Source organism: Callithrix jacchus, chromosome 17 (assembly GCF_049354715.1).
Source record: "Callithrix jacchus isolate 240 chromosome 17, calJac240_pri, whole genome shotgun sequence".
Lineage (NCBI taxonomy): Eukaryota > Metazoa > Chordata > Mammalia > Primates > Cebidae > Callithrix > Callithrix jacchus.
Genome location: NC_133518.1, coordinates 6,172,851 through 6,197,358, shown reverse-complemented (window position 1 = coordinate 6,197,358; position 24,508 = coordinate 6,172,851). Strand labels below are relative to the sequence as shown.

The following is a 24,508-nucleotide window of genomic DNA, read 5'->3' as shown; positions in this document are numbered from 1 at the left end:
AGGGCGGTGCTCAGCTCCTAGGCCCCCAAACAGATCTGGGACCAAGGTACATTCCTGCCTTCTTTGCAGAGCTGACCTCAGGATGTTTAAACTGTCTCCACCTCCCCATCCTCACCTCCAGCTCTGTGCAGCCCAAGACGCTCTGGCCCGACTACTGGGAGGAGTGTTTGGGTGGCTCATGCCGGTAATCAGTGCTTTGGAAGGTCAACATAAAACGATGGCTTGAGGCCAGGAGTTCGAAACCAGCCTGGGCAAAGTAGTGAGACCCTATATCTAAAAGAAAAATTTTTTTAATTAGCCAGGCGTGGAGCCCCCAGCTAACTTGCAAGGCTGCGGCAGGAGGATCGCTTGAGCTCAGAAGTTAGGATTGCGCCACTGCGCTCCAGCCTGGGCAACAGGGCCAAGCCCAGTCTCAAAAAATATTTTAAAAATTAAAAACAAACATTAAAAAAAAGGACACTGCCCGGGCTCAGTCTTCGCCTGGGGAGGGGGCTCGGCAGGGGCGCTTCCTCCTCCTCCCACCTCCTCCGCAGCGGTCCTCCTGGGCCCCCTCCCTGCCCCACTCCCCCAACCCAGCGCTCCCAAGCCCACTGACCTTTAACCTCCTCTGGGCCCCCAACCCCCGGGCGACCAGGGGAAGGAGCCTGCGAGGCGGCCCGGGCTCCCCTACTCCCTCCGCCCGGCTTCTGTGTGCCTCCCCGCCCTTCCCGAAGTACCGCAGCAGCGGCCGCTACCACCGCTCCTGGAAGCCCCGGCGCCGGTCGTCGGAGAAGTCGGCGCGGAAGCTCCAGAGGTCGTCCAGCTCCTTGCGCTTCCGTGACGGGCTCTCCCGGGGGTACAGCATCCCGGCCTGCCTCGCCACGGCGCAGCCACACATCAACCACCCTGGCGCTGCCTAGGCCACCGCCGGCCTGGAAGCCAGGCTTTCCGCTCTGCTGCTCGGCTTCCGCAGGAAGCGCGGGAGGAGGCCGGCGGGCACGTCGCTTGACGTACTGAGGCCATCGGCGCCATGTTGGTTGAGGGCGAGTGCCAGGTCTGGAGGGGAGGGGGAGCCGGGAGCTGCTGGGTAGTGCCAGGGACTGGGAATCCAGGGCTAGACCTTTGGCGAAATGGGACCCTCACACTCAACCCCAGTCAAGAAGGGCGAGGTCTTCCACCCCGACCCAGGCTGGACGATCCAGGGCGGCAGGCCAGGACAGAACTGCTGAGATGTGAGATTCCCTATTTTCTTCAAGGAGCACCTCCACTTGCTTTCCCCAGCGTGACTCCTCTGAGCAGGACCCAAGGGAACCTCTTCCATGCCTGCCAGGTGCAGCGGTGGCCCTCGCCTGTAATCCCAGAATTTTGGGAGGCAGTGGTTGGTGGATCACTTGAGGCCAGTCTGGCCAACATGGCAAAAACCGATCTCTACTAAAAAAAAAAAAAAAATAGCTGGGTGTCCTGTTGGGCACCTGTAATCCCAGCTAGTAGAGAGGCTGAGGCTGGAGAATCGCTTGAACCTGGGAGGCGAAGGTTGCAGTGAGCCAAGATTATGCCATTGCACTCCAGCCTGGTGAGAGACATATCACACACACAAAAAAAAAACAGAAGGCCAGGGCAGTGTCTCAAGCCTCCTTGCTCATGCCTATAATCCCAGCATGTTGGGAGGCCAAGGTAGGCAGATCACCTGAGGTCAGGAGTTCGAGACCAGCCTGGCCAACCTGGCGAAACCCCATCTCTGCTAAAAATACAAAAATTAGCCAGGCATGGTGGCATGCCTGTAATCCCAGCTACTCCAGAGGCTGAGACAGGAGAATTGCTTGAATCCAGGAGAGAGAGGCTGCAGTGAGCTGAAATTGCACCACTGCAGTGTCTAGCCTGGATGCCAGAGCAAGACTCCATCTCAAAAAAAAAAAAAAGAAACTCAAAGGGAAATATAAACTTAGATCTAGAATCATTTAGAAACATACAGTATTGGCTGAGTGCAGTGGCTCATCCGTGTATCCCAGCACTTTGGGAGGCTGAGGCGGGTGGATCACCTGAGGTCAGGAATTTGAGACCAGCTTGACCAACGTGATGAAACCCCATGTGTACTAAATAAAAAAATTAGCTGGGCTTGGTGGTACACCCCTGTAATTCCAGCTACTGAGGCAGGAGAATTGCTTGAACCTGGGAGGTGGAGGTTGCAGTCAGCCAAGATTGTGCCATTGCACTCCAGCCTGGGCAACAAGAGTGAAACTCCATCTCAAAAAAACGTAAGAAAGAAATGTTCATGATGCCTCTCATAGTGGTTGATGGTGATAGCTATAACCAGAAAATCAGAAACAACCTAAATGTTCAGTAGCAGAACTCAGCTCAATATACTACATTACATGATATTTACAGGATGTATTGAAATATTATAGCCTGTTAAAAGCCATGTGTTGGGGCTGGGTGTGGTGGCTCACACCTGTAATCCCAGCAGTTTGGGAGGCCGAGGTGGGCAGATCACCTGAGGTCAGAAGTTTGAGACCAGCCTGGCCAACATGGTGAAACCTTGTCTCTACTGAAAATACAAAAACTAGCTGGGTGTGGTGGTAGACACCTGTAATCCCAGGTACTTGGGAAGCTAAGGCAGGAAAATCACTTGAACCTGGAAGGCAGAGGTTGCCGTGAGCTGAGCTCATGCCACTGCGCTCCAGCCTGGGCAACAGAGTGAGACTCCATGTCAAAAATAAATAAATAAAAATGAAAAATAAATAAATAAATAAATAAAGGCATGTGTTGGAGGAATATTTGATGACATAGCCAAATACAAGAAAATGAAAATCAGAAAATAAAAATTCAGGATTCTAATTCAGTGTCACACACAAAGAAAGCACACTAAGATGCTAAAGGCAATTCTCCCTAGTGTGCTCATGACTAATTTTCGTTTTCTCTGTTTTACTGCGTGGTTTTTGGAGGGGAGTTAACAGCTTTATTGAGATAAAATTTACATACCGTATCATTCACTCATTTAAAGCATACAATTCAATGATGTATTCACAGAGGTGTTGCAACTACCACAGTCAATTTAAGAGCATTTTCATCATCTCTGTGGGACTCTGTGCTGTACCTGTAGGCCTTTCCTAGAAAATGTGTGGGTGTCAGACAGCTGCAAACTTCTCAAATTGGATCCGCTTTGTGTGTTTGCTTTTTGAGACAGCGTCTTGCTCTGTTGCCCAGGCTGCAGTGCAGTGGTGTGATCTCGGCTCACTGCAACCTCTGCCACCTGGGTTCAAGTGATTCCCCTGTCTCGGCCTCCTTAGTAGCTGGGATGACGGGAGCCTGACATCATGCCTGGCTAGTTTTCATATTTTTAGTAGAAATGGGATTTCACTGTGTTGGCCAGGCTGGTCTTGAACGCCTGACCTCAAGTGATCCCCCGACCTCGGCCTCCCAAAGTGCTGGGATTCTAGGCGTGAGCCACCTTGCCCAGCCTGATCAGCTTTTGAATTCGCTCAGAACCTGAAGGGATCCTGTGGGCACTTTGGGAGGCAGAGGCAGGCAGATCATCAAAAGTGGGGGTACTTTTCCAAAACTAATGATAGAAATTTTTTGTTATTAGATTAGAAACCTGAGATTGTTCAAGGAAGGACATACCTACATTTGGTATGTTTCCTTTCTTTTTTTTTGAGATGGAGTCTTGCTCTGTCCCCCAGGCTGGAGTATAGTGGTGCAATCTTGGCTCACTGCAACCTCCACCCTTCAGGTTCAAGCGACTCTCCTGCTTCAGCCTCCCAAGTAGCTGAAACTACAGGCACGTGGCACCATTCCTGGATATTTTTTTTTGTATTTTTAGTGGAGACGAAGTTTTGCCAAGTTGGCCAGAACGGTCTCCATCTCTTAACCTCGTGCTCCACCCACCTCAGCCTCCCAAAGTGCTGGGATTACAAGGTAAGCCACTGCACGCGACTTCTTTTCTTTTAAAAAAAAATCATAAGCTTTATTTTAATTTTTTTGAGACAGAGTCTTGCTCTGTTGCCCAGGTGGGAGTGCAGTGGTGTGGTCATGGCTTACTGCAGCCTCAAACTCTTGAGCTCAAGCGATTCTCCCACCTTAGCCTCCTGAGTAGCTGGGTCTATATGCATGAGCCACCAGGCCTGGCAATTTTTCTTCCCCCTGCAGAGACATGGTCTTGCTATGCTGCTCAGGCTGGTCTTTTTAACTCCTGGCCTCAAGCACTCCTCCCTCCTTAGCCCCACAAAGTGCTGTTTTGCAGTGCCAGCTAAAGGACCTGGCCAGCTTTATTTTTAGAACAGCTTTAGGTTCACAGCAAAATTGACCCAAAAATGATATAGAGACTTCTCATACACCTGCTGTCCCCTCATACCCGCAACGTCCCCAACTACTGGCATCCTGCACCAGAGCAGTTCATTGTTACAAAAAAAAATTAGCTGGGTGTGGTGGTGTGCAACTGTAGTACCAGCTACTCAGGAGGGCGAGGTGGGAAAATCATGAATCTGGGAGGCAGAGGTTGCAGTGAGCCACGATCGCCCCACTGCGCTCCAGGCTGGGTGACAGAGCAAGACTCTGTCTCAAAAAATAAATAAATAAATAAATAAATAAATAAATAAATAAAAACTATGAAAACAAGTGAAGATAGTATGACAGAAAGTGACTGTTTGGGAAGGGCCACTTTAGAGTGGACAGTCAGGTTGGTCACCTTCGGCCTGAGGACTGCATGAGGAGAGGGACGTGGGCGAGACCTCCCAGACAGGACTGGGCTTTGCATGCCTGCGCAGTGGAAAGAAGGCTGGAAGTGAGGCAGGAGAGCTGGGCATGGGCCACTGAAAGTCAGCTGTTAGCAGCATCATCATTAACTTTCCCTGTTTGGGTCTCAGTTTTGTGGATTTCCTTGTAAGTGGGCCAGAGACGGGCCTGGGAGACCAGGTTTGGGAGAGAGGTTCCCTGCCAGCAAATCCACTTGGGAAAAGCAGTGAGGTGTGTCCTTATTGAATTTTGGAGTCAGCAAACAGCCCTCTAGGGTCTTATGAGGTGTGGCAAAGGTGATTGGCTCAAGGATGACTGGATGCAGTCTTGCTGACTTGCCAGGGGCACTCAACAGTTCAGCATTTTTTTTTTTTTTTTGGAGGCAAAGTCTCACTCTGTCACCCAGGCTGGAGTGCAGTGGTGTGATCTCTGCTCACTGCAATCTCTGCCTCCCGGGTTTAAGTGATTCTCCTGCCTCAGCCTCCCAAGTAACTGGGATTTTTTTTGTATTTTTAGCAGAGACGGGGTTTCACCATGTTAGTCAGGCTGGTCTCAAACTCCTGAACTCAGATGATCCACCCACCTCCGCCTCCCAAAGTTCTGGGATTACAGACATGAGCCACCATGCCTGATCACATTTTAGCTTTTGCCAGGTGGGAATCTGGCTTGGGCCTTTAACCCTTCTCATGGGAGAAAGTAATTGTGATTTATTCTTTGAACTCTGCAGATTTTCAAAAGCATTTTTGTTATATATAAGAAGTCAAGGATTGTGACAAACTAGAAGTTATGGAGTGGAGGAGAGGAAACCTAGGGAAGGTTGCTGCTACTGAGTGCTAAACTGCACACTGAGCTCCCTGGTAGCCAAAGCAAAGAGAGAAACTAGATGAACCATATCACATTCTCAGCCTGTCTCTAGTTGACAGCAGTCCCGTAGACAGGGAGGTTCAGGCCAGTGCCTTAAGCTTGCTTGTCCTAATTCTCCTCCCTTCTCAGTCCCCTTGGTCTCCTGCTTTCTTCTTGTCAGTATTGCAGGATTTATGAGCCTTTGCTAGCAGCATGTTTCCTTTGAGGGCAGAGATGAAGTCCACTGAACATAGTTGATTTCCTGGTGCCCTTACGGTCTCACATAGGAGATGCTCAACATGTATTTTTTGAATGAGTGAATATAAGAAGGTTGTTAGGGTTTCTACTGAGGCTTTGCTGTCCTGGTCACAAACCTTTCCCTCTCCCTATTCTTGGCCTCCCCTTTTGCTTTCCTTCTTTCATGAATCTGCCTCTTGCTGGAAAGAGGAGGTCTGGGGTGCTGTGGGCACCTACTCTCTCTCTGAATGGTGGGAGGAGCCATTTATTCTTGTCTTCCTGGAAAGCAGCCCCACCACCGTTCCACCCTCTCTGCTGATGCCTCCCTTCCTCTCAGCGTTTCCTGCACCTGGGGCAGAGGGGCTCTGGGACCAGCAGAGCAGCACTATTCCACACTTTGGGCAGGTTACCTTGCTTCTCTGAGCCTCAGTTTCCCCACTGGGCAAGGGCTAATACTTCTCCCCTATGCTGCTAAAGAGGAACCAATCACAACTTTATTAATATCATTTTAAAGCATTTTATCAGAGGTCTTCAGAGTTTTACTTTTTAAAGCAATTATTCCATTGAGACATTTTTACTATAAAAGTTTTAAACCTAAAGTTAAGATATTAGCATAATAAACCTCTACACATCCATCATCAGATTCAACAAAACAGTATATTTTTATTGCTTTACTTTACCTTTTTTAAATTTTTGAGACAGGATCTCACTCTGTTGGGCATGCTGGAGTGCAGTGGCATGATCACGGCTCACTACAGCCGTGACCTTCCCGGGCTCAGGTAATTCTCCTTCCCAGCCTCCTGAGTGGCTGGAACTATAGGTGTGCACCACCGTGCCCAGCTGATTTTTCTATTTGTTGTAGAGATTGGGTTTCACCATGTTGCCCAGGCTGGTCTCAAACTCCTGGGCTCAAGTGATCCTCCTACCTCTGCCTCTCAAAGTGCTGGGATATCAGGCGTGAGCCACCACAGCCAGCCTAACTATTTTTAGCTACATCCACATTACATGAATACAGCTTCATTGTAAAGCAGTCCAACATTTCAGATAAGTTTTTGTTAGGGCCTTTACCCATATGCTTTGAGGAGTTTCCTAGGCTTTTGACATATGTGCGTGTATATGTGCGCACAGAAGAGGTTTTATTTACTTATTTAACATAAAATAGTATCATACTGTCTGTATTCTATAAGTTGTTGTTGTTTTTGATTAACTATACGTCTTAGAACACTTTTTTTTTTTGGAGATGAAGTTTCACTCTTGTTGCCCAGGCTGGAGTGCAATGGCATGACCTCTGCTCATTGAAACCTCCTGGGTTCAAGCGATTCTCCTGCCTCAGCCTCAGGATTAGCTGGGATTACAGGAACCCGCCACCATGCCTGGCTAATTTTTGCATTTTTAGTAGAGATGGGGTTTCTCCATGTTGGTCAGGCTAGTCTTGAACTCCTGACCTCAAGGGATCTGCCCCCCTCAGCCTCCCAAAGTGCTGGGATTACAGGCATGAGCCACCACGCCCGGCCTTAGAGCACTTCCTACACCAAAATGTGAAAGTCTAGCTTCTTTTCAGCAGCTTAGTCTGCATCATGGCTAATTTCACCACCACCCCCACCACCAGCAGACAGTCAGGCGTTTCCAGTTGTTTTGCTGTGACAATGTCGCAGTGCATGTTCCTCTCTATGACCCTGTGCACAGATGCACATATGTTTAGGAAAATATTTTGCATTGGAATATTTGGGTTCAAATGCATGCACATTTCAAGTTATAATAGTGTCAAGGTGTGGTGACTCACACCTGTAATCCCAGCATTTTGGGAGGCTGAGGTGGGCAGGTCACCTGAAGTCAGGAGTTTCAAGACCAACCTGGCCAACATGGTAGAACCCCGTCTCTACTAAAAATACAAAACTTAACCAGGCGTGGTGGGTCGCGCTTGTAATCCCAGCTACTCAGGAGGCTGAGACAAGAGAATCGCTTGAACCCGGGAGGCAGAGGTTGCAGTGACCCAGATAGTGACATTGCACTGCAGCCTGGGTGACAGAGCGAGATCCTGTGTCAAACAAAACACCCCAAATCCAAAAGCCTTTTTGTAAGCCAGCGTGTCAGCCTTCTCTTTGTGGTTTCTGCCTTTTGGATCTTGCTTAAGAAGAAGCAAGATCTTCGGATCTTCCCTACCAAAAGGTTAGTTAAAAATTCCTAATTGTTTTTAAAGCTTAGTTCTTTAATCCACCATTTGTTCACAGCACGGTGGCAGCTCTTTGGGAAATGCTGTTTCTGTTGGTACATGTTGAGACCCTCCCCTCCTCCCAGCCCGTCCCTTCCATCTGGAAGTTCTCCGGCCTCTAGCAGGCTGAATGCCTCTCCCTCTGCCCTTCCTGCTCAGTCTCCAGCATACAATTCACTTCCTACCAGGGCCAGATGCTAGCCTTACCTGAGACAGCCTTCTCCCCAGCCCATGGTCCTGAGGGTCCTCGGACGTCCTGCTTTCTCCACCCTTCGTGTGCCCTCTGCCTCTTAGCTCAGGCCTCCTCATTTCTTTCCCTAGTTTTGGCTGCCTCTAATGCATCCTCCAGTTTTGCAGCTCGAGAGATCTGAAAGCACCCAGGCACCAAACTCCAACTTCTGATCTGGCCAGTTGCCTACTTCAAGGCCTTCTGTGACTTTAGCGCTTAGTATAAGCTCTGCCCTCTTAGCCTGGCTTAGGAGCTGGCCCCACCCAACCTCCTAGACTTCTGAGGTCCCAGGTGAGAGCCTCTGGGAAGACCCTGATGCTCTCTGGCTGTGAAGGGCCCTTGCTCTTGGTCCCCCAGCTCCTGCCCCTCTCTGAATGGTGGCACTTAGTTCTCAGTGGCACTGCGGGCTTTTTTTTTTCTTTCCGAGATGGAGTCTCACTCTGCTGGAGTGCAGTGGATCGGTCTCAGCTCACTACAACCTTCACTTCCTGGGTTCAAGCGATTCTCCTGCCTCAGTCTCCCGAGTAGCTGGGATTACAGGTGCACACCACCACGCCCAGCTAATTTTTGTAATTTTAGTAAAGACGTGGTTTCACCATGTTGGCCAGGCTGGTCTCGAACTCCTGACCTCAGGTGATCCACCCCCCTGGCCTCCCAAAGTGCTGGGATGACAGGCGTGAGGCACCTCGCCCAGCCACTGTGGCCTCTTGAGGAAAATCATGGACACTGCGTCTGTGCACCCCTGACCCCTGAACCCCGCGCTGGTGCCGAAGCTCGGAGCAGGCGCTCCACACGCGCTCCTTGGGCCAGGCAAGCCTGAAGGAAGCAAAGAATAAAGCTGGGATTCCCGGTGGCGGGAGACACGGCGAGGAGTCCTGATTTCCCTGTGGTTCACGGGAGGGTGTGGAGGCCACAGAGGGCGGGCGGGCCAGCCCCCCGCCCCCGCCCCCCGGCGCTGAGGCTCCCACGCCCCCTTACCCGGGTCCGCAGGGCAGGCGGCGCTGAATATCGCCATCAAGCGGCGGCAGGGGGACATCACTGCGCTTCTCATCGCCGCCAGAGCCGACGTCAACGCCCACGCAAAGGGGGCCTTCTTCAACCCCAAGAACCAGCACGAGAGCTTCTACTTCTGTGGGTGTCCCCCCCGCGCCCGGCACCGAGTCCGGGAGGAAGGAGGAGGGAGAGGGAGGGAGAGGGAGGGAGGGAGGAGGGAGGAGGGAGAAGGAGGGAGAAGGGAGGAGCAAGGAAGGAAGATGGAGGAGGAATGAAGGAGGAGAGAGAGGGAGGTAGGAGGAAGGGAGGGAGGGAGGATGGAAAGGGAGGAGGGAGAGGGAGGTGGGAGGAGGGAGAGGGAGAAGGTCAGGGAAGGAGGAAGAAGGAGGAGGAAGAAGGGAGGAGCAAGGAAGGAAGAAGGAGGAGGAATGAAGGAGGGAGAGGGAGGGAGGAGGGAGAAGGAGGAGGGAAAGGGAGGAAGGAGAGGTAGGATGGAGAGGAAGGAGGGAGAGGGAGGAGAAAGGAGGGAGAGGGAGGAGGGAAGAAGGAAGAAGGCAGGAGAGAGGAGGGAGAGGGAAGAGGGAGGAAGGGAGGAGGAAGTTAGGAAGAGGGAGAAGGAGGAAGGAAGGAGGGAGGTAAGAAGAGGGGAGGAAGAGAGGACAGAGAGGGAAGAGGAAAGGAGAGGGAGGAAGGGAGGAGAAAGGGTGGAGGGCGGAAGGGAGGGGCTGCCTCGCTCTGCACTCCACCCCCACGGTCAAGAGGCTCTGGTGCCCCAGAGGACAGAGCTGGGTCAGGAGGAGGCTGGAGATGTCCATCTGGGAGGACATCAGTGTGGACCAGAGAAGGAGGGGCTGGGAGGTGAGAGGGGGAGAAGCCCACATTCCCCGGGGGTGTCACCTGGTGGTCTTAGAAGCATCATCCTGGACATCCCTCTGAGGGAACAGAGACCTGGGAGAGGCCAAGGAGGCAGCCACATTTTACAGGTGAGGAGACTGCTCTGTGAAAGGGAAGGACTTGCCCCAGTGTAGCTGGCATTGACTTCGGTGTGCCGGGTCCAGTGCCTCTCAGGACTGCAAACAGGGAGTCGGAAGTCGAGAGTGAGAGGACCAAACTCCTCTGCCTGACAAGTTACAGAGTCCAAAAGCAACTGGGGTTAGGATGCTCTACAAAAACAAATGGAAATGCATAATGTAGACAGAGTAAAATCCAGCCGTTTAGAGCACGGTTCTGTTCATTTTCACAGCATGGACGGTTGGCTCACCACCACTGCAATCAGGACAGGAACCACGGGCTCCGGAAAGTTCTCTGCGCAACTCTGTTGCAGAGGAGACCCCTCCTCCCATCCAGTCTTGCCTGACTGGTGATCACCCATTTGTTTTCTCTTCTGGGGTTTTGATGATGGAATCTGGCTCTGTTGCCCAGGCTGCTGGAGTGCAGTGGTGCAATCTTGGCTCACTGCAACCTCTGCCTTCTGAGTTCAAGTGATTCTCACGCCTCAGCCTCCAAAGTAGCTGGGACTATATTCTGGGTAGTTTTTTTTTATCAGCAGGACTAGCTAGCCTGTGCTCTGGGCAGCCCTGGGTGTCCAGGTCTGGGTGTCCTGGCAAACGGTATTGTCCAGTTCCTAGTGTGTACCATTGCCCTGCACGGAGAACCTGGTTGGAGCCAGTGTAATATGACAGGAAATGATAAGTGCTCTTCAAAAATGCAAAGTAAAGCAGAGAGGACAGGCATTAGGAGTTCTGTCTGTGGCAAGAGAGGGGTGGATTTTAATTTTATTTATTATTTTTGAGATGGAGTCTCCCTCTGTTGCCCAGGCTGGAGTGCAATGGCTTGATCTTGGCTCACAGCAACCTTCGCCTCCCAGGTTCAAGCAATTCTCTTGTCTCAGCCTCCCAAGTAGCCGGGATTACAGGCATGTGCCACCATGCCCGGCTAATTTTTTTGTATTTTTAGTAGAGACAGGGTTTCTCCATGTTGGTCAGGGTGGTCTCGAACTCAGGTGATCCGCCTGCCTTGGCCTCCCAGAGTGCTGGGGTTACAGGCGTGACCCACCACCTTATTTTAATTTTAATAGAATTAAACAGTTCAATTTTAAATAGAGTTAAATAGTTTTAAATTCTTTAGTTTTAAATAGAGCCAGTTAGGCTGGATCACTGAAAGGTGACGTTTGAACAAGTACTTGAAGGAGGTGAGGGAGTGAGGGACTGGCTGTCTATGAGCAGCGGGAATAGCCAAGCAAAGGCCTGGGGCTGGCCACGTGTTGGAGGAAAGCTATTGTCAGGGGAGTGAGTGATGGGAGAGGAGGAGAGGTCAGAGGACACAGGGCTTTGTGGGTGTCATGGGAACTTGAGCTTTCATTCTGGGGGAGGCGCTAACAGGTTGTACCCCAGAAGGGTACAGAAGGGCCAGGGTGGCAGCAGGGAGGCCAGTCAGGAGGCTGCACAGTGATGTAGCTTCATCCTCCCCCACAGAAGCAGGAGATGGGGAGAGGACCAGGGAACCTCACTTGCCAATCCTGCTGAGACAGGGTGTGGGCCCCAGTCCTGCAGCTTGGGGAATGCTGCTTGCGACCTAAGCCAAGGACCCAGAACCCAGCTTCGGCGCCCTCCTCCCCCAGGCGAGACGCCCCTGGCCCTGGCGGTGTGCACCAACAAGCCCAAGATCGTGGAACTGCTGATGGAGCACCAGTGCACCGACATTGCCTCCCAGGATTCACGGGGCAACAACATCCTCCACGCCCTGGTGACCATGGCCGAGAACTTCCAGACGCAGAATGATCTCGTGAAGCGCATGTACAACATGATCCTGTGGCGCAGCGGCAGCTGGGAGCTGGAGACCACGCGCAACAATGACGGCCTCACGCCACTCCAGCTGGTGGCCAAGATGGGCAAGGCCAAGATGCGGCCCGGGGTGCGGGGTGTGGGGCCTGGGCACGGGGGAACAGCGGTCACTCCCTCAGCCTCCGGGGCCCTCGACGGGGGATCCACAGAGCACAGCCGCGGGCTTAGGAAGGTCCCAGCCTGAGGTCCAGAAATGCAGTGGCGGCAGAGGTGGGTTTATTCTGAGGGGCCCCACGGAGCTGGCGCCATTCGGCCTGTGCACCCGATCCCCACATTTCTGTCCCCAATCCACCGCGTTTCCATCCCTTGTCCTGCAAGGGCTGCTCTGGGGGAGCCTGAGGCTGAGGTGATACCGTAGCCCCCGCAGGGCTGAGTGGGTGACCCTCGGGGATTTCTGCCCCTCATGAGGACAGGAGTTTCAGGACGGCTGCTCCGGCCCAGAACCAATGGTCTGCCATTTCCCAGTTATGGAGAGACCCCAGCCTGGCTGTCGGGTTGGAACTCCATGCCACGTCCCCAGCAGAGTGTGGCTGCTTCGGGCCCTTCTTGCCTTGTGTGACGCGGCTGAGAAGTCGAGGCTTAGCTGGGAGCCTTGGTGAAGGCTGGATGGATCTCTTTCAGGGGTTGGAGTCATGGCTGGACCTCATGTTCTGGGGGACTGATCCTGGGGACCAAGCGTGTTCCTCAGCCTCACTTTCTCTGCCCTCTGCGAGGAGGCCATGGCTCCCTGGAAGCCGAAGGAGAACGCTGGGGGGTGGTGGCTATTGAGTAATCACAGCGTTGCCAGCCTCAGGGTACCCACTCTCTTCCCCTCTCCCCCATCTCCCTCCCCCTATTCCCCTCCCCTCCCAACCCCCATCAGCTGCCCTGAGGGCCTTGATTCTGTCCCAAGTGGCCAGGGTTGGGCCCCACAAGGGCCCTATTTATTCTTCCGTGGGGGAGGAGGAGCTGGAGAACAGCTTCAACAGAGGAGGGATTGTGTGGCTGCCTCCCCTCGGCTTCTGCCCACCCTCAGGGCCACAGCTTGCCGAGGCTTTGAGGAATAGCTTGTGGTTGCAGATGGAGCTTTCTCCAAGGCCGGCTTCCCTGTGTGACACTGGCGTGTGCTGCCCCTGCTGCCCCAGCCCAGGGAGGAGGCTTCCTGCATGAAGCATGGCCCCAGGATGCCCTTGTTCTCTAGGGGACAGTGTGCCTGCTGTGGCCAGCATGGGGGAGGCACCTGTCCCCTGCTCCCCTCCTCTGTTCCATGTCCTCCAGAAAACTTTTCTGGATGCTGCCCAGGTTGCCCATCATCCTGGGGCTTTTACAGGCTGGGGTTCGGGACTGAGAGACTTGGCCTTAGCCCTTGGAGCTCTCTGGCTAGACTCTCGTGACAGACAGGATGGAACCCCCTGGGTCAGCTGAGACCAGGCCTTGGATGCTGTCCTTCCCAGCAGTCCCTTCCTCTTGGGTCTTGCATTGGTGCCCTAGGAAGCCCATGTCCCCAACCTGGGGTGACCCAGAGCTTAGCTTTCAGAACGTAGGAAGCCAGAGAGCAGCGGCTCTGCATCCAAAATCCGATCCCTGCACTTGGATCCACCCAGGAAGCTTTGCAAAATAGACTCCAGGTCCCACCTGGGCTAAGGCCCAGGTGCTGAGTCTCAGGTAGACCCATGTTGGGGGAAGTTGGAGAATTCAGAGACTCAGGCCCTGCCCAGGGTCTCTGTCTAAATATAGAACTGGTCAGGTGTTTCTGCTGTGAGGGCTGCAGGAAATGGGAGAGGGCTAAGTGCTCCCTGCCTGCTGGGCCTTGGTTTCCCATCCATCACGTGGGGCATGGAGCCTCGGCTTTATTAACTGTGCTGTGAGGCCATGTTGAGTGTTTGAATACGGAGGATTCTGGAAAGGCTGTTGCAGTAGAGCATGAGGGTGCTTAGCACGGATTGGATGATACTCCTCGTTGTAGAGATCTGGGCTTCCATCAAGGGTGGGGAGGATGGGGGTCAGGGAGTGGCTCTTCCTTCTCTCGACCTGTACAGAGATGGGGTTTCACTCTGGCCTCAGACCTGGCTTGAGCGGTTTTCCTGTGTTTTGGCTGCTCTAGTGTTGGGGCCAGCTCGGCCCTTCTTTATCCCTATTCTGACCACCCCTCCTCCTTCTTCCCGGACCCTCTGCACCCCTTGGCCCTGACCCACAAGATGGGGTGGCTGCAGCTCTTGGGGAGGATGTTTGTGCTCATCTGGGCCACGTGCATCTCTGTGAAAGAGATGAGTGGCCACTCGGCCCTTCTGTACCATCCCTTAAGGTGGGCAGGTGGCAGTGGGCCTGGCCTTCATCCCTGTCTGCTCTGCCATTACAGCTGGGGAGCTTTGGGGAGGCATTTCCTTCCCAAGCCTTAGCTCTCTGAGTTGGAACAAATGAATAAAGCTGGCCTATCCTCCCTACTCCATCCATCTACTTCTCTATCCATCTGCCCAACTCTCCACCATTTACCATCCCAGCCCCTCAGTGTCCATCCTCCTCTCCCACCCCCATCACCCATCCGATCACCTGCTCTCTTTCATGGAACCAGCCACTCATTCATCCATTCATATGCCCACTCATCCTTACCGACCATCCTTCTATCCTTCATTCAACCATCTTTCCATCCCTCCATCCATCCATCCCTCCATCCATTCATCCATCCATTTGTCTGTCTGTCCATCTCTCCATCCATCCATTCATCCACCCATTCATCCATTTGTCTGTCCATCCATCCATCTGTCCATCCATCCATTCATCCATTCAATGAATCAACCCATGTAACCTGAACACCTTCTATATATGTGTGGCCGTGGAGGAGGTGATAGGGATGGGACGAGTTTACCGTCTTTGAGTTCATAGCCTGGTGGGGGATACAGTATGGGCACAAATATCAAGACTTGACAGTAGACCAAACAAGACCCTAAGCTGGGTTCAGATCAGTGTTCAGAGGAAGGGAGGTGAATTTTATCTGGGGCCAGGGGATAACAGATGCTCGAAGGCAGACCTGGCACTTATTCTGGTGGAGTAGGATTGGGCATGAGGACCATGGGGACAAGGTCACTACAGGGCGGGTGTGGGGAACAGCATGAGCAAAGGCTCAGAGGCTGGATTTGGGGAATGGAAGGTAGCTGTACATTGTACCGCTTTGCAGGTTCTGGGGTGAGAATGGGGTAAGGACTGAGGGAGGTGAGATTTGAGGGTACGCCCATCTTCACCGTGGAGCTGCCTATGCCCCCCCCAGGCACAGGTCCCCTTTCATATCTGTCACCTGGGCTCGAGCCAGGCCTTCGCACGTTCAACCCTCACTGAGTCTCGGTCCTGGGAAAGCACCCCCCGCTCAGCTCCCCCAGCAAGGGCCATGAAGAGGGAACCACTTTTCTCTCCTTCCTGGCCTTAGGGCATTGTGATCTTCCTGCTGAGACGCTCAGATCTGCAGTCCATCCTCTCGGATGCCTGGTTTCACTTTGTATTGTAAGAAGGTCTGGCACCTTGGCTACCACCTCACAGGCGGGGCTGACGTCCTGTGTGGTGGCCACTGCGTTCCCCTTGAAAAAGCATCCCAGGCACTCTGCCACAGGGACACGCCAGGGATCTCCTCTCCCTCCTAGCAGGAGACACATGGATGCCAGTGGACAGGATCAGAAAACTTCAGGGCAGCCAGGCACAGGGGCTCACCCCTGTAATCCCAGTACTCTGGGAGGCCAAGGCGGGCACATCACCTGAGGTCAGGAGTTTGAGACCAGCCTGGCCAATCTGGCGAAACCCTGTCTCTACCAAAAATAAAAAAATTAGCTGGGCGTGGTGGCACACACCTGTAGTCCCAGCTACTCGGGAGGCTGAGGCAGGAAGAATCGTTTGAACCCAGAAGGCATAGGTTACAGTGAGCCAAGATTGCACCACTGCACTCCAGCCTGCGCGACAAGAGCAAGACTCCGTCTCAAAAAAAAAAAAAGGAAGAAAAGAAAGAAAGAAGACTTCAGGCAGTGCCCACCATCTGCTGGTGGCAATGGCCGACTCCACCTGTCACAGAGCCCCAGGCAGAAGGCAGCATGGGGAAGGCAGGAGCAGGCTTAGCGTCCTGTTAGGTTTTGACAAAGGGATGTTCTAGTCACATGGGGCCCTAAACCCCCTAGTTACGGGGACCTAGAAGTTGCTGTCTGAGACCTGGGCAGATCAGGACTGGAAGGTACCTGAGAAATTATTGATCTCATCTGTGGACACCATCAAAGCTCCCTGGGCAGGGAGGTGAGTCACTCAGAGTCACATGAAGCTCCAGCCCTTGGTCGTCTTCACTCCAAGCTAGTGCTGGTTTGATGATCCCAGGGTCCCAGGCAGAGAGCCCAGCTCAGCAGCCTCTGCAGGAGCTCACATGTAGCTAACATCACGGCGCGTGTGACCTCTGCCTCTGAATGAACAGAAGTTGATTTAGCGCTGCTGCTGTGGAGCAGAACAGATTCTGCAGCTTGGGATGAAGAAAATCGGGCTTGGAAGCGCTTTAGACCCTACTCAAGTCTCTCTTCTGAGCATTTGGGAAGCTAGGTCTCTAGGACCTTGAGTGTTTCCAAATACCTAGGTGTTCTATTAAGTAGGTTCCCCGCCTTCCAGAGGCATGAATTGAGTTCTTCATCCCCGAGGGCAGGGGAAGCCCCCAGATCCTGCAGGAAATGGGTCAGCCAGTACTGCCCCACAATGCAAAACACGTGGGAGGAACTATTATGATTCCAGACAAAATCCACTTACGCAGACACTGGTTTTAGTGCAGACAAAAAGCACCAAGGCATTATCTTGCTCTTCACTTTTTTTTCGAGACGGAGTGTGACTCTGTCGCCCAAGCTGGAGTGCAGTGACACAATCCTGGCTCACTGCAGCCTCTGCCTCAGCAATTCTCCTGCCTCAGCCTCCTGAGTTGCTGGGATTACAGGTGCCGGCTACCACCACTGACTAATTTTCGTGTTTTTGGAAGAGATGAGGTTTTACCATGTTGACCAGGCTGGCCTCAAACTCCTGACCTCAAGTGATCCACCCACCTTGGCCTTCCAGAGTGCTGGGATCACAGGCATGGGCCCCCGTGCTCGGCCTCTTCTGCTTCTTGTTTTGTTAGTGTAGAGGAAGGTGTTGACATTCTTCATTTCATTCTGAAAAGCAGTTGATCAATCAACCTTTTGATTGATCTTACAATCAATCAAATTGATCTTTCGATTGATCTCTGCTTTTCTTACAACTTTGCCTGTGTCATCACTTTGGTTAACTATGTTATAACTTTGGAAACTGCCTAATGTTATAAGTAAGACAGTGTTTGTATCTAGACGTCTGCATTATGGACTGTATAGTAGCTTTTGATTTTGTATGTTTGGGATATACCGTACTTAAAAACATTTTAATTGTGGGCTGGGCACGATGGCTCACACCTGTAATCCTAGCACTTTGGGAAGCCTGAGGTCAGGAGTTTGAGACCAGTCTGGCAAAACCTTGTCTCTCTACAAAAAATATGTGTCTCTCCAAAAAAGCTGTGTGTGGTGGCATGCACGGCTACTTGGGAGGCTGAGGCAGGAGAATTGCTTGAACCCTGGAGGCAGAGGTTGCAGTGAGCTGAGATCATGCCACTGCACTCCAGCCTTGGCAATAGAGGGAGACTCCGTCTCAAAGAAAAAAATTAATTGTGGTGAAGTACACATAACATAAAGTTACCGTCGTAACCATTGTTTAAGTGTACAAATCAATACTGTGAAGTACATTGTTGGGCAGTCAGTGTTGAGAACTCTTTCCGTCCTGCAAAACTGAAACTCCACACCTATTAATCAACAGCCCCTACTCCTCTGCTTCCCTTCGAGCCCCCCCCACCATAACCACCATGCTTCCTTCTTTCCCTGTGAATTGGACTATTTTAGGTACCTTATATGTTGAGTCATATAGTACTTGTTTTTTTAGGATTAGCTTATTTCACTTACCATATATCACACTTTAGAGAGATTTGAGGCTGGGAGCAGTGGCTCATGCCTGTAATCCCAGCACTTTGGGAGGCTAAGGCAGGTGGGTCACCTGAGGTCAGAAGTTTGAGACTAGCCTGGCCAACATGGTGAAACCCCGTCTCTACTAAAATACAAAAACTAGCTGGACGTGGTGCTGCACACCTGTGATTCCAGCTACTCAGGAGACTGAGGCAAGAGGATTGCTTGAATCTGGGAGGCAGAGGTTGCAGTGAGCAGAGATCATGCCACTGCACTCCAGCCTGGGCAACAGAGTGAGACTCAATCTCCCATGCACACAGAAAGATTTAAAAAGTAGGGTTTGGGGGACTTATTGTGATTGGCTCATCAGTATAGATATTGGCAGTTTTTGTCATTTTGGTTAAAAATTCAGTCATTTGCCACATTTTTGGTCTACTCTAAAAATTCTCAAATCAGTGTGGGAATCAGAAATTCTGTGGGTGACTTAGATTATTTTTCTACATATTTTTTATTTGTAGAGACAAGGTCTTGCTGTGCCACTCAGGCCAACCTGAAGCGCTCCTCCCTCCTCGGCCTTCCAAAGTGTTGGGATTACAGGCGTGAGCCACTACACCCGGCCCATGTGGGTAACTTAAAAAGTATACAGCCTCCTGGGCTGTACCCTAGAACCTTCTGTGTCCCTGTGGATTTGTATTTTTTTTAAGTCCCAATCAGCTGCAGTAAGCCTACCATGGGCTGTGACTGGCCTCTGGTGATGCTTCTACAGGCTGAATTCTACAGTGGCTGCATGGATCTGGGGCAGCCTGATACCTATCTCTTCAGCACCCTTGACCCGGGTGACTGTTCAGGGGGTGTAGGGGAGGTTTGGGGATTTGCATGTCTTTGCCCTGATGCTGAGGAGTAGTAAGTAAGGCTGGTGTTTCCTGTGTCTCCTGAACAGTTTTATCCAAGCTCTGCTTGTGATACTGTCTGACTTCTTATACTTGTTTGCCTACATAGAGTGCCTTGCCTGCCTTGTGCTGGCCATGGCCCTGGGCTGGGTGAACATGCTCTACTACACGTGGGGATTCCAGTCCATGGGCATGTACAGCATCATGATCCAGAAGGTGCGTTGGGAGCCATGCCAGTGGGAGGGCCCTCAGAGGATGGCCACTTTTCAGATGGGGACACTGGGATCTGCAGAGGCAGAGGGGCTGACCAAGGGCGGCCACTGCTCTTTTCCCCAAATGCCGTGGTCTCCATTTGCTTTCAGTCAGGCTTCAGGCGTCCAGACCTTAAATCCCCTGGGCTTGTGGGGCACTGGGGAGGGGACGCTTTGTGAAGGAATGTTCTCACCCCTGGGCAGTGGCGTGCTGGTAAACATTTAACAACCACTCGTGTGTGTGTGTGTGTGTGTGTGTGTGTGTGTGTGTGTGTGTGTAGGTGGAATATGCATATATAGGTGTGTGTAGGTGGAATATGCATATATAGGTATGTGTATGTATACACATACACTTATACATTTTACTATTAAAAGAGGTCTATCATGCAATTTGTAAATAATGAAAATATACAGTTTATTGTAAATTCCACGTAGCCAGTTGAGTCTTAGAATAATTTATTGCTTTTTTTTTTAAGACTGAATCTTGCTCTGTCCTCCAGGCTGGAGTGCAGTGGCCCAGTCTCAGCTCAGTGCAACCTCCTCCTCCCATATTCAAGCGATTCTCCCTCCTCAGCCTCCCGAGTAGCTGAAATTACAGGCATGTACCACCACGCCTGGCTAATTTGTGTATGTTTAGTAGAAACAGGGTTTCACCATGTTGTCCAGGCTGGCCTTGAACTCCTAACTTCAGGTGATCTGCCTGCCTCGGCCTCCCAAAGTGCTGGAACTACAGGTGTGAGCCAGTGCACCTGGCTTATTTGTTGTTTTTTATTGAATTCTAGTTCTTGTCATCAACCTTTAGTTGCAATTGACAAGAGTGCTGTTCAGACATGAATGTTGGCTGCTATTCTTCTTTATAAGCAGTGATCAAAGTGAGACAGTTAAGATTTATGTTGAACTTTACTTGTTTATCAATGATGTGAGCAACTTCTTTGCTGAATTGGATGATAATTTGCAAACACTGGAAGAATCTTTTATTGATATGTGTGTGCTGTACACAGTGTAAAGGCTGCAGACAGAACAGATTTAAAAATGTGATGTGGATTAACACTTTCTCAATCACTGTCTTAAGGATTGAGCCACTGTGCCTGGCCTGTCTTTTTAAAAAAATATAACTTATTTAATTGTAAGTTTATATGGTTTAATTTTTTTTGCAATGCAAGGATTTGATATAGGTATATATTGTGAAATGATTTCCAATTTCAATTAGTTACCACACCTGTCACCGCACATAGTTGCTATTTCTTTGTGTGCAGTGAGAACATCTATGATCTATTCTCTTAGCGAATTTCCAGCACACAGCACAGTGTTGCTGACTGTAGTCATCGTGCTGTACATTAAATCCCCAGAACTTACTCATCTTCTAACTGAAAGTTTGATTTAGTTCCGAGTAATGGCTGTGTTTAACAAGCAGCTCACAGGCTTCAGGAAAATGTAACTATCAGCTCTTGTGAGGTGTTGTGAGCTGGCTCCAGCATGCCACTGCCCCCAGGAAGTATGAGGATTCCAGATGTCAGAACCTATGGTGAAAAGTACAGGGCAGATCACAGGGAGAAGAGAACCTGGGGCTGGAGCAGGAACAAAAGGCTTCCTGGAGGAGGTGGGATCCAGAGCTGAGCCTTGGAGCATCAGGAAGATTTGGCTGGGGGAGGGGAGAATGGCCTACGTAAAGGGACGATTAGGGTGGGGGCTGGGAGAGGGTGGGAAGCAGGAAGATCAGGGTACGGTGAATATGTGCTTGCACCTTACACTTCAATTCTGTTTCTTTCCTTGTAGGTCCTTTTGCATGACGTTCTGAAGTTCTTGTTCGTATATATCGGTTTTTTGCTTGGATTTGGGGTAGGTAATTGATTTGTAAATAATAGTAACTCCCACATCGTAAACACTTTATACAGATGTCAAAATGACAAAGTGCATGGTGGCCTCAGCAACACTTATATCAGCTACCAGTGGGGCACTTCCCATGCTTGCCATTTTCTAAGAATTTTCCAAGAATCCATCCATCCATCCATCTAATCATCTATCCATCCATCTAATCATCCATCCATCCATCCATCCCAATCATCCATTCATCCATCCATCCATCCATCCATCCATCCATCCATCCATCCATCCATCCATCCATCCAATCATCCATTCATTTATCCATCTATCCATCCATCTAATTATCCATCCATCTAATCATCCATCCATCCATCCATCCATATAATCATCCATTCATCCATCTAATTATCCATCCATCCAATCATCCATCCATCAATTTATATAATCATGCATTAATCTGTCCATCCATCCATCTAATTATCCATCCATCTAATCATCCATCCATCCATCAATCTATCCATCCATTCAGCAGTGAACCTCTACTGTGGTGTGTTGGAAAGAAGGGAAGTGTGAACCTGGTCCTGCTCATGGGGAGCTCATAACAGAGCATTAAGAGGAGACTCAGGATCTTACAGCTTTGAGGGAGGTGACCAAGACTAGAGGAAGTCAGGAGCTCAAAGACAAGCTGGGAAGCCAGGGACACACACGTGGATTATAATTAGCAGCTCTGCAAAGCTGCAGGTGATCAAGAGCAGACGAGGGGTTAGAGGAAGGAGAAAAGACTCCAGGCTTTGTTAGGCAGAGGACTTTCTGCAGGATGCCAGGGCAGATACACCAGCCTGATGACACTTTGGGAGGACCTGAAGCTGGAGATGATTAATGGCCAGAGAGAAGGAGGCAGCAGGCTTGTTGTGTGGGCAAATACATGCAAGCTTGTAGAATAATTGGCCAGGCAGAGAGCTGAGGAGAGCACCCTGTTATGTTCCCCTAGCCCTGGCCTCGCTGATCGAGAAGTGTCCCAAAGACAACAAAGACTGCAGCTCCTATGGCAGCTTCAGGGATGCAGTTCTGGAGCTCTTCAAGCTCACCATAGGCCTGGGTGACCTGAACATCCAGCAGAACTCCAAGTATCCCATTCTCTTTCTGTTCCTGCTCATCACCTATGTCATCCTCACCTTCGTTCTGCTTCTCAACATGCTCATTGCCTTGATGGGAGAGACTGTGGAGAAGGTCTCCAAGGAAAGTGAGCACATCTGGCACCTGCAGGTGAGTCTAGGCAGAGACCCCAGTGTGGGGGCCTCCCCAGTTCAGCACATGGTCATTGACTACCATCAGCACCCATCTAATCATCCATTCATCCATTCATCCATTCATCCATCCATCTATCCACCCATCTAATCATCCATCCATCCATCCATCCACCCATCTAATCATCCATCCATCTATTCAGTCATCCATCCATCCATTCAGTCATCATTCATACATTCATCCATCCATCCATCCAATCATCTATCCACCTAATCATCCATCCATTTATCCACCCATTTAATCATCCATCCATCCATCCATCCATCCAATCATCCATCCATCTAACCATCCATCCATCTATCCACCCATCTAATCATCCATCCAATCATCTATCCATCCATCCATTCAGTCATCATCTATCCATCCATCTATCCATCCATCTAATCATCCATCCATCCATCCATCTATCCATCCATTCAGCAGTGAACCTCTACTGTGGTGTGTTGGAAAGAAGGGAAGTGTGAACCTGGTCCTGCTCATGGGGAGCTCATAACAGAGCATTAGGAGGAGACTCAGGATCTTACAACTTTGAGGGAGGTGACCCAGACTAGAGGAAGTCAGGAGCTCAAAGACAAGCTGGGAAGCCAGGGACACACATGTGGATTATAATTAGCAGCTCTGCAAAGCTGTAGGTGATCAAGAGCAGACGAGGGGTTAGAGGAAGGAGAGAAGACTCCAGGCTTTGTTAGGCAGAGGACTTTCTGCAGGAGGCCAGGGCAGATACATCCATCCATCCAACCATCCATCCAGCAGTGAATCTCTTCTATGGTTTGTTCTCAGGTCTGGGGTGGGGCCTGAGAATCTGCAGAAGCTCTGCAGTGTTTACTCAGGTTTGATGAAGCTTTAGCCTATGTTCTTTGAGTGTCAGGTCTAGCAGGTGTGGCTGTGCAAAGAACAATGGAGGTGACACTTCTGCTCTACTTCATCCTGGCCTTAACACTTTTTACGTGCTGAGGAAACCAATACATAGGATGGGTTCAGAGGTGGTAACCAGGTTTGGGAGAAGACCGGAGACTGTCTTAAGAAATGGTTGTTGGCGGCCAGGTATGGTGGCTCACCCCTGTAATACCAGCACTTTGGAAGGCTGAGGTGGGTGGATCACCTGAGGTCAAGAGTTTGAGACCACCTTGGCCAACATGGTGAAACCTCATCTCTATTAAAAATACAAAAACTAGGTAGGTGTGGTAGTGTGGGCTTGTAGTCCCAACTACCCTAGAGTCTGAGGCAGGAGAATTGCTTGAACCCAAGGGGTGGAGGTTGCAATGAGTCAAGATCATGCCACTGCACTCCAACGTGAGTGACAGAGCAAAAACTCTGTTTCAAAAGGAAAAAAAAAAACAGTTGTTGGAACTAGGTTTGAAAAAGGGAGAGTTCCTTCAGATATCTGCAGAGAAGCCTGTGAAAGAGGGAGCAGACACGTTCTGTGGTCACGGGAGGCAGGTGTACATGGGGCATTACAGGGAGAAAAGCTTTCATGTAACCCATTTCTCATTATTAAGGCCCTCCTTTTTTTTTTTTTTTTTTCTTTGAGACAGAGTCTTGCCCTGTCACCCAGGCTAGAGTGCAGTGGTGGCTCACTGCAATCTCCGCCTCCCGGGCTCAAGCGATTCTCCCACCTGAGCCTCCCAAGTAGCTGGGACTACAGGCATGTGCCACGACGCCTGGCTCATTTTCATATTTTTGATAGAGACGGGGTTTCACCGTGTTTCCTAGACTGGTCTTGAACTCCTCAGCTGAGGTCATCCATCCACCTCTGCCTCAAAGTGCTGGGATTACAGGCGTGAGCCACCTCGCCTGCCTATTAAGGCCCTCTTAATTGGATTGTTGATATTGTTGAAGAGATACTGGGAAAATGAGGAGTATAGTGACTAGGACAATGCAGAGGGGATTCCAAGCTTGGAAGAGGGTGGGACTAAATGGTGTTTGAACCGTCCCCTACTGTGGGATTCCAGGATCCAGCACTTTCTGATAGGAAGCTCCTGCTTTTGGAAATATTTATATCTGGTGCCCAGGCTGCAGTGCAATGGCACAACCTCAGCTCACTGCAACCTCTGCCCCTGCCTCACAGGGTTCAAGTGATGCCTCAGCCTCCCAAGTAGTTGGGATTACAGGTGCCCAACACCATGCCTGGCTAATTTTTGTGTTTTTAGTAGAGACAGGGTTTTGCCATGCTGGCCAGACTGGTCTCTAACTCCTGACCTCAGGTGATCTGCCCAC

General features: G+C 50.8%; 1 protein-coding gene across 1 annotated transcript; it reads left to right on the top strand.

Annotated features, from left to right (window-relative positions):
• The first annotated feature begins 1,009 nt into the window (after window positions 1–1,009).
• LOC144580052 (uncharacterized) lies at window positions 1,010–12,392 on the top strand. Its single transcript, XM_078355013.1, has 4 exons — window positions 1,010–1,211; window positions 9,192–9,362; window positions 10,468–10,584; window positions 11,845–12,392. Exons 1-4 carry the CDS (start codon window positions 1,010–1,012, stop codon window positions 12,249–12,251), a joined length of 897 nt encoding a protein of 298 aa, XP_078211139.1. The 3' UTR covers window positions 12,252–12,392.
• The last annotated feature ends 12,116 nt before the right edge of the window (window positions 12,393–24,508 follow it).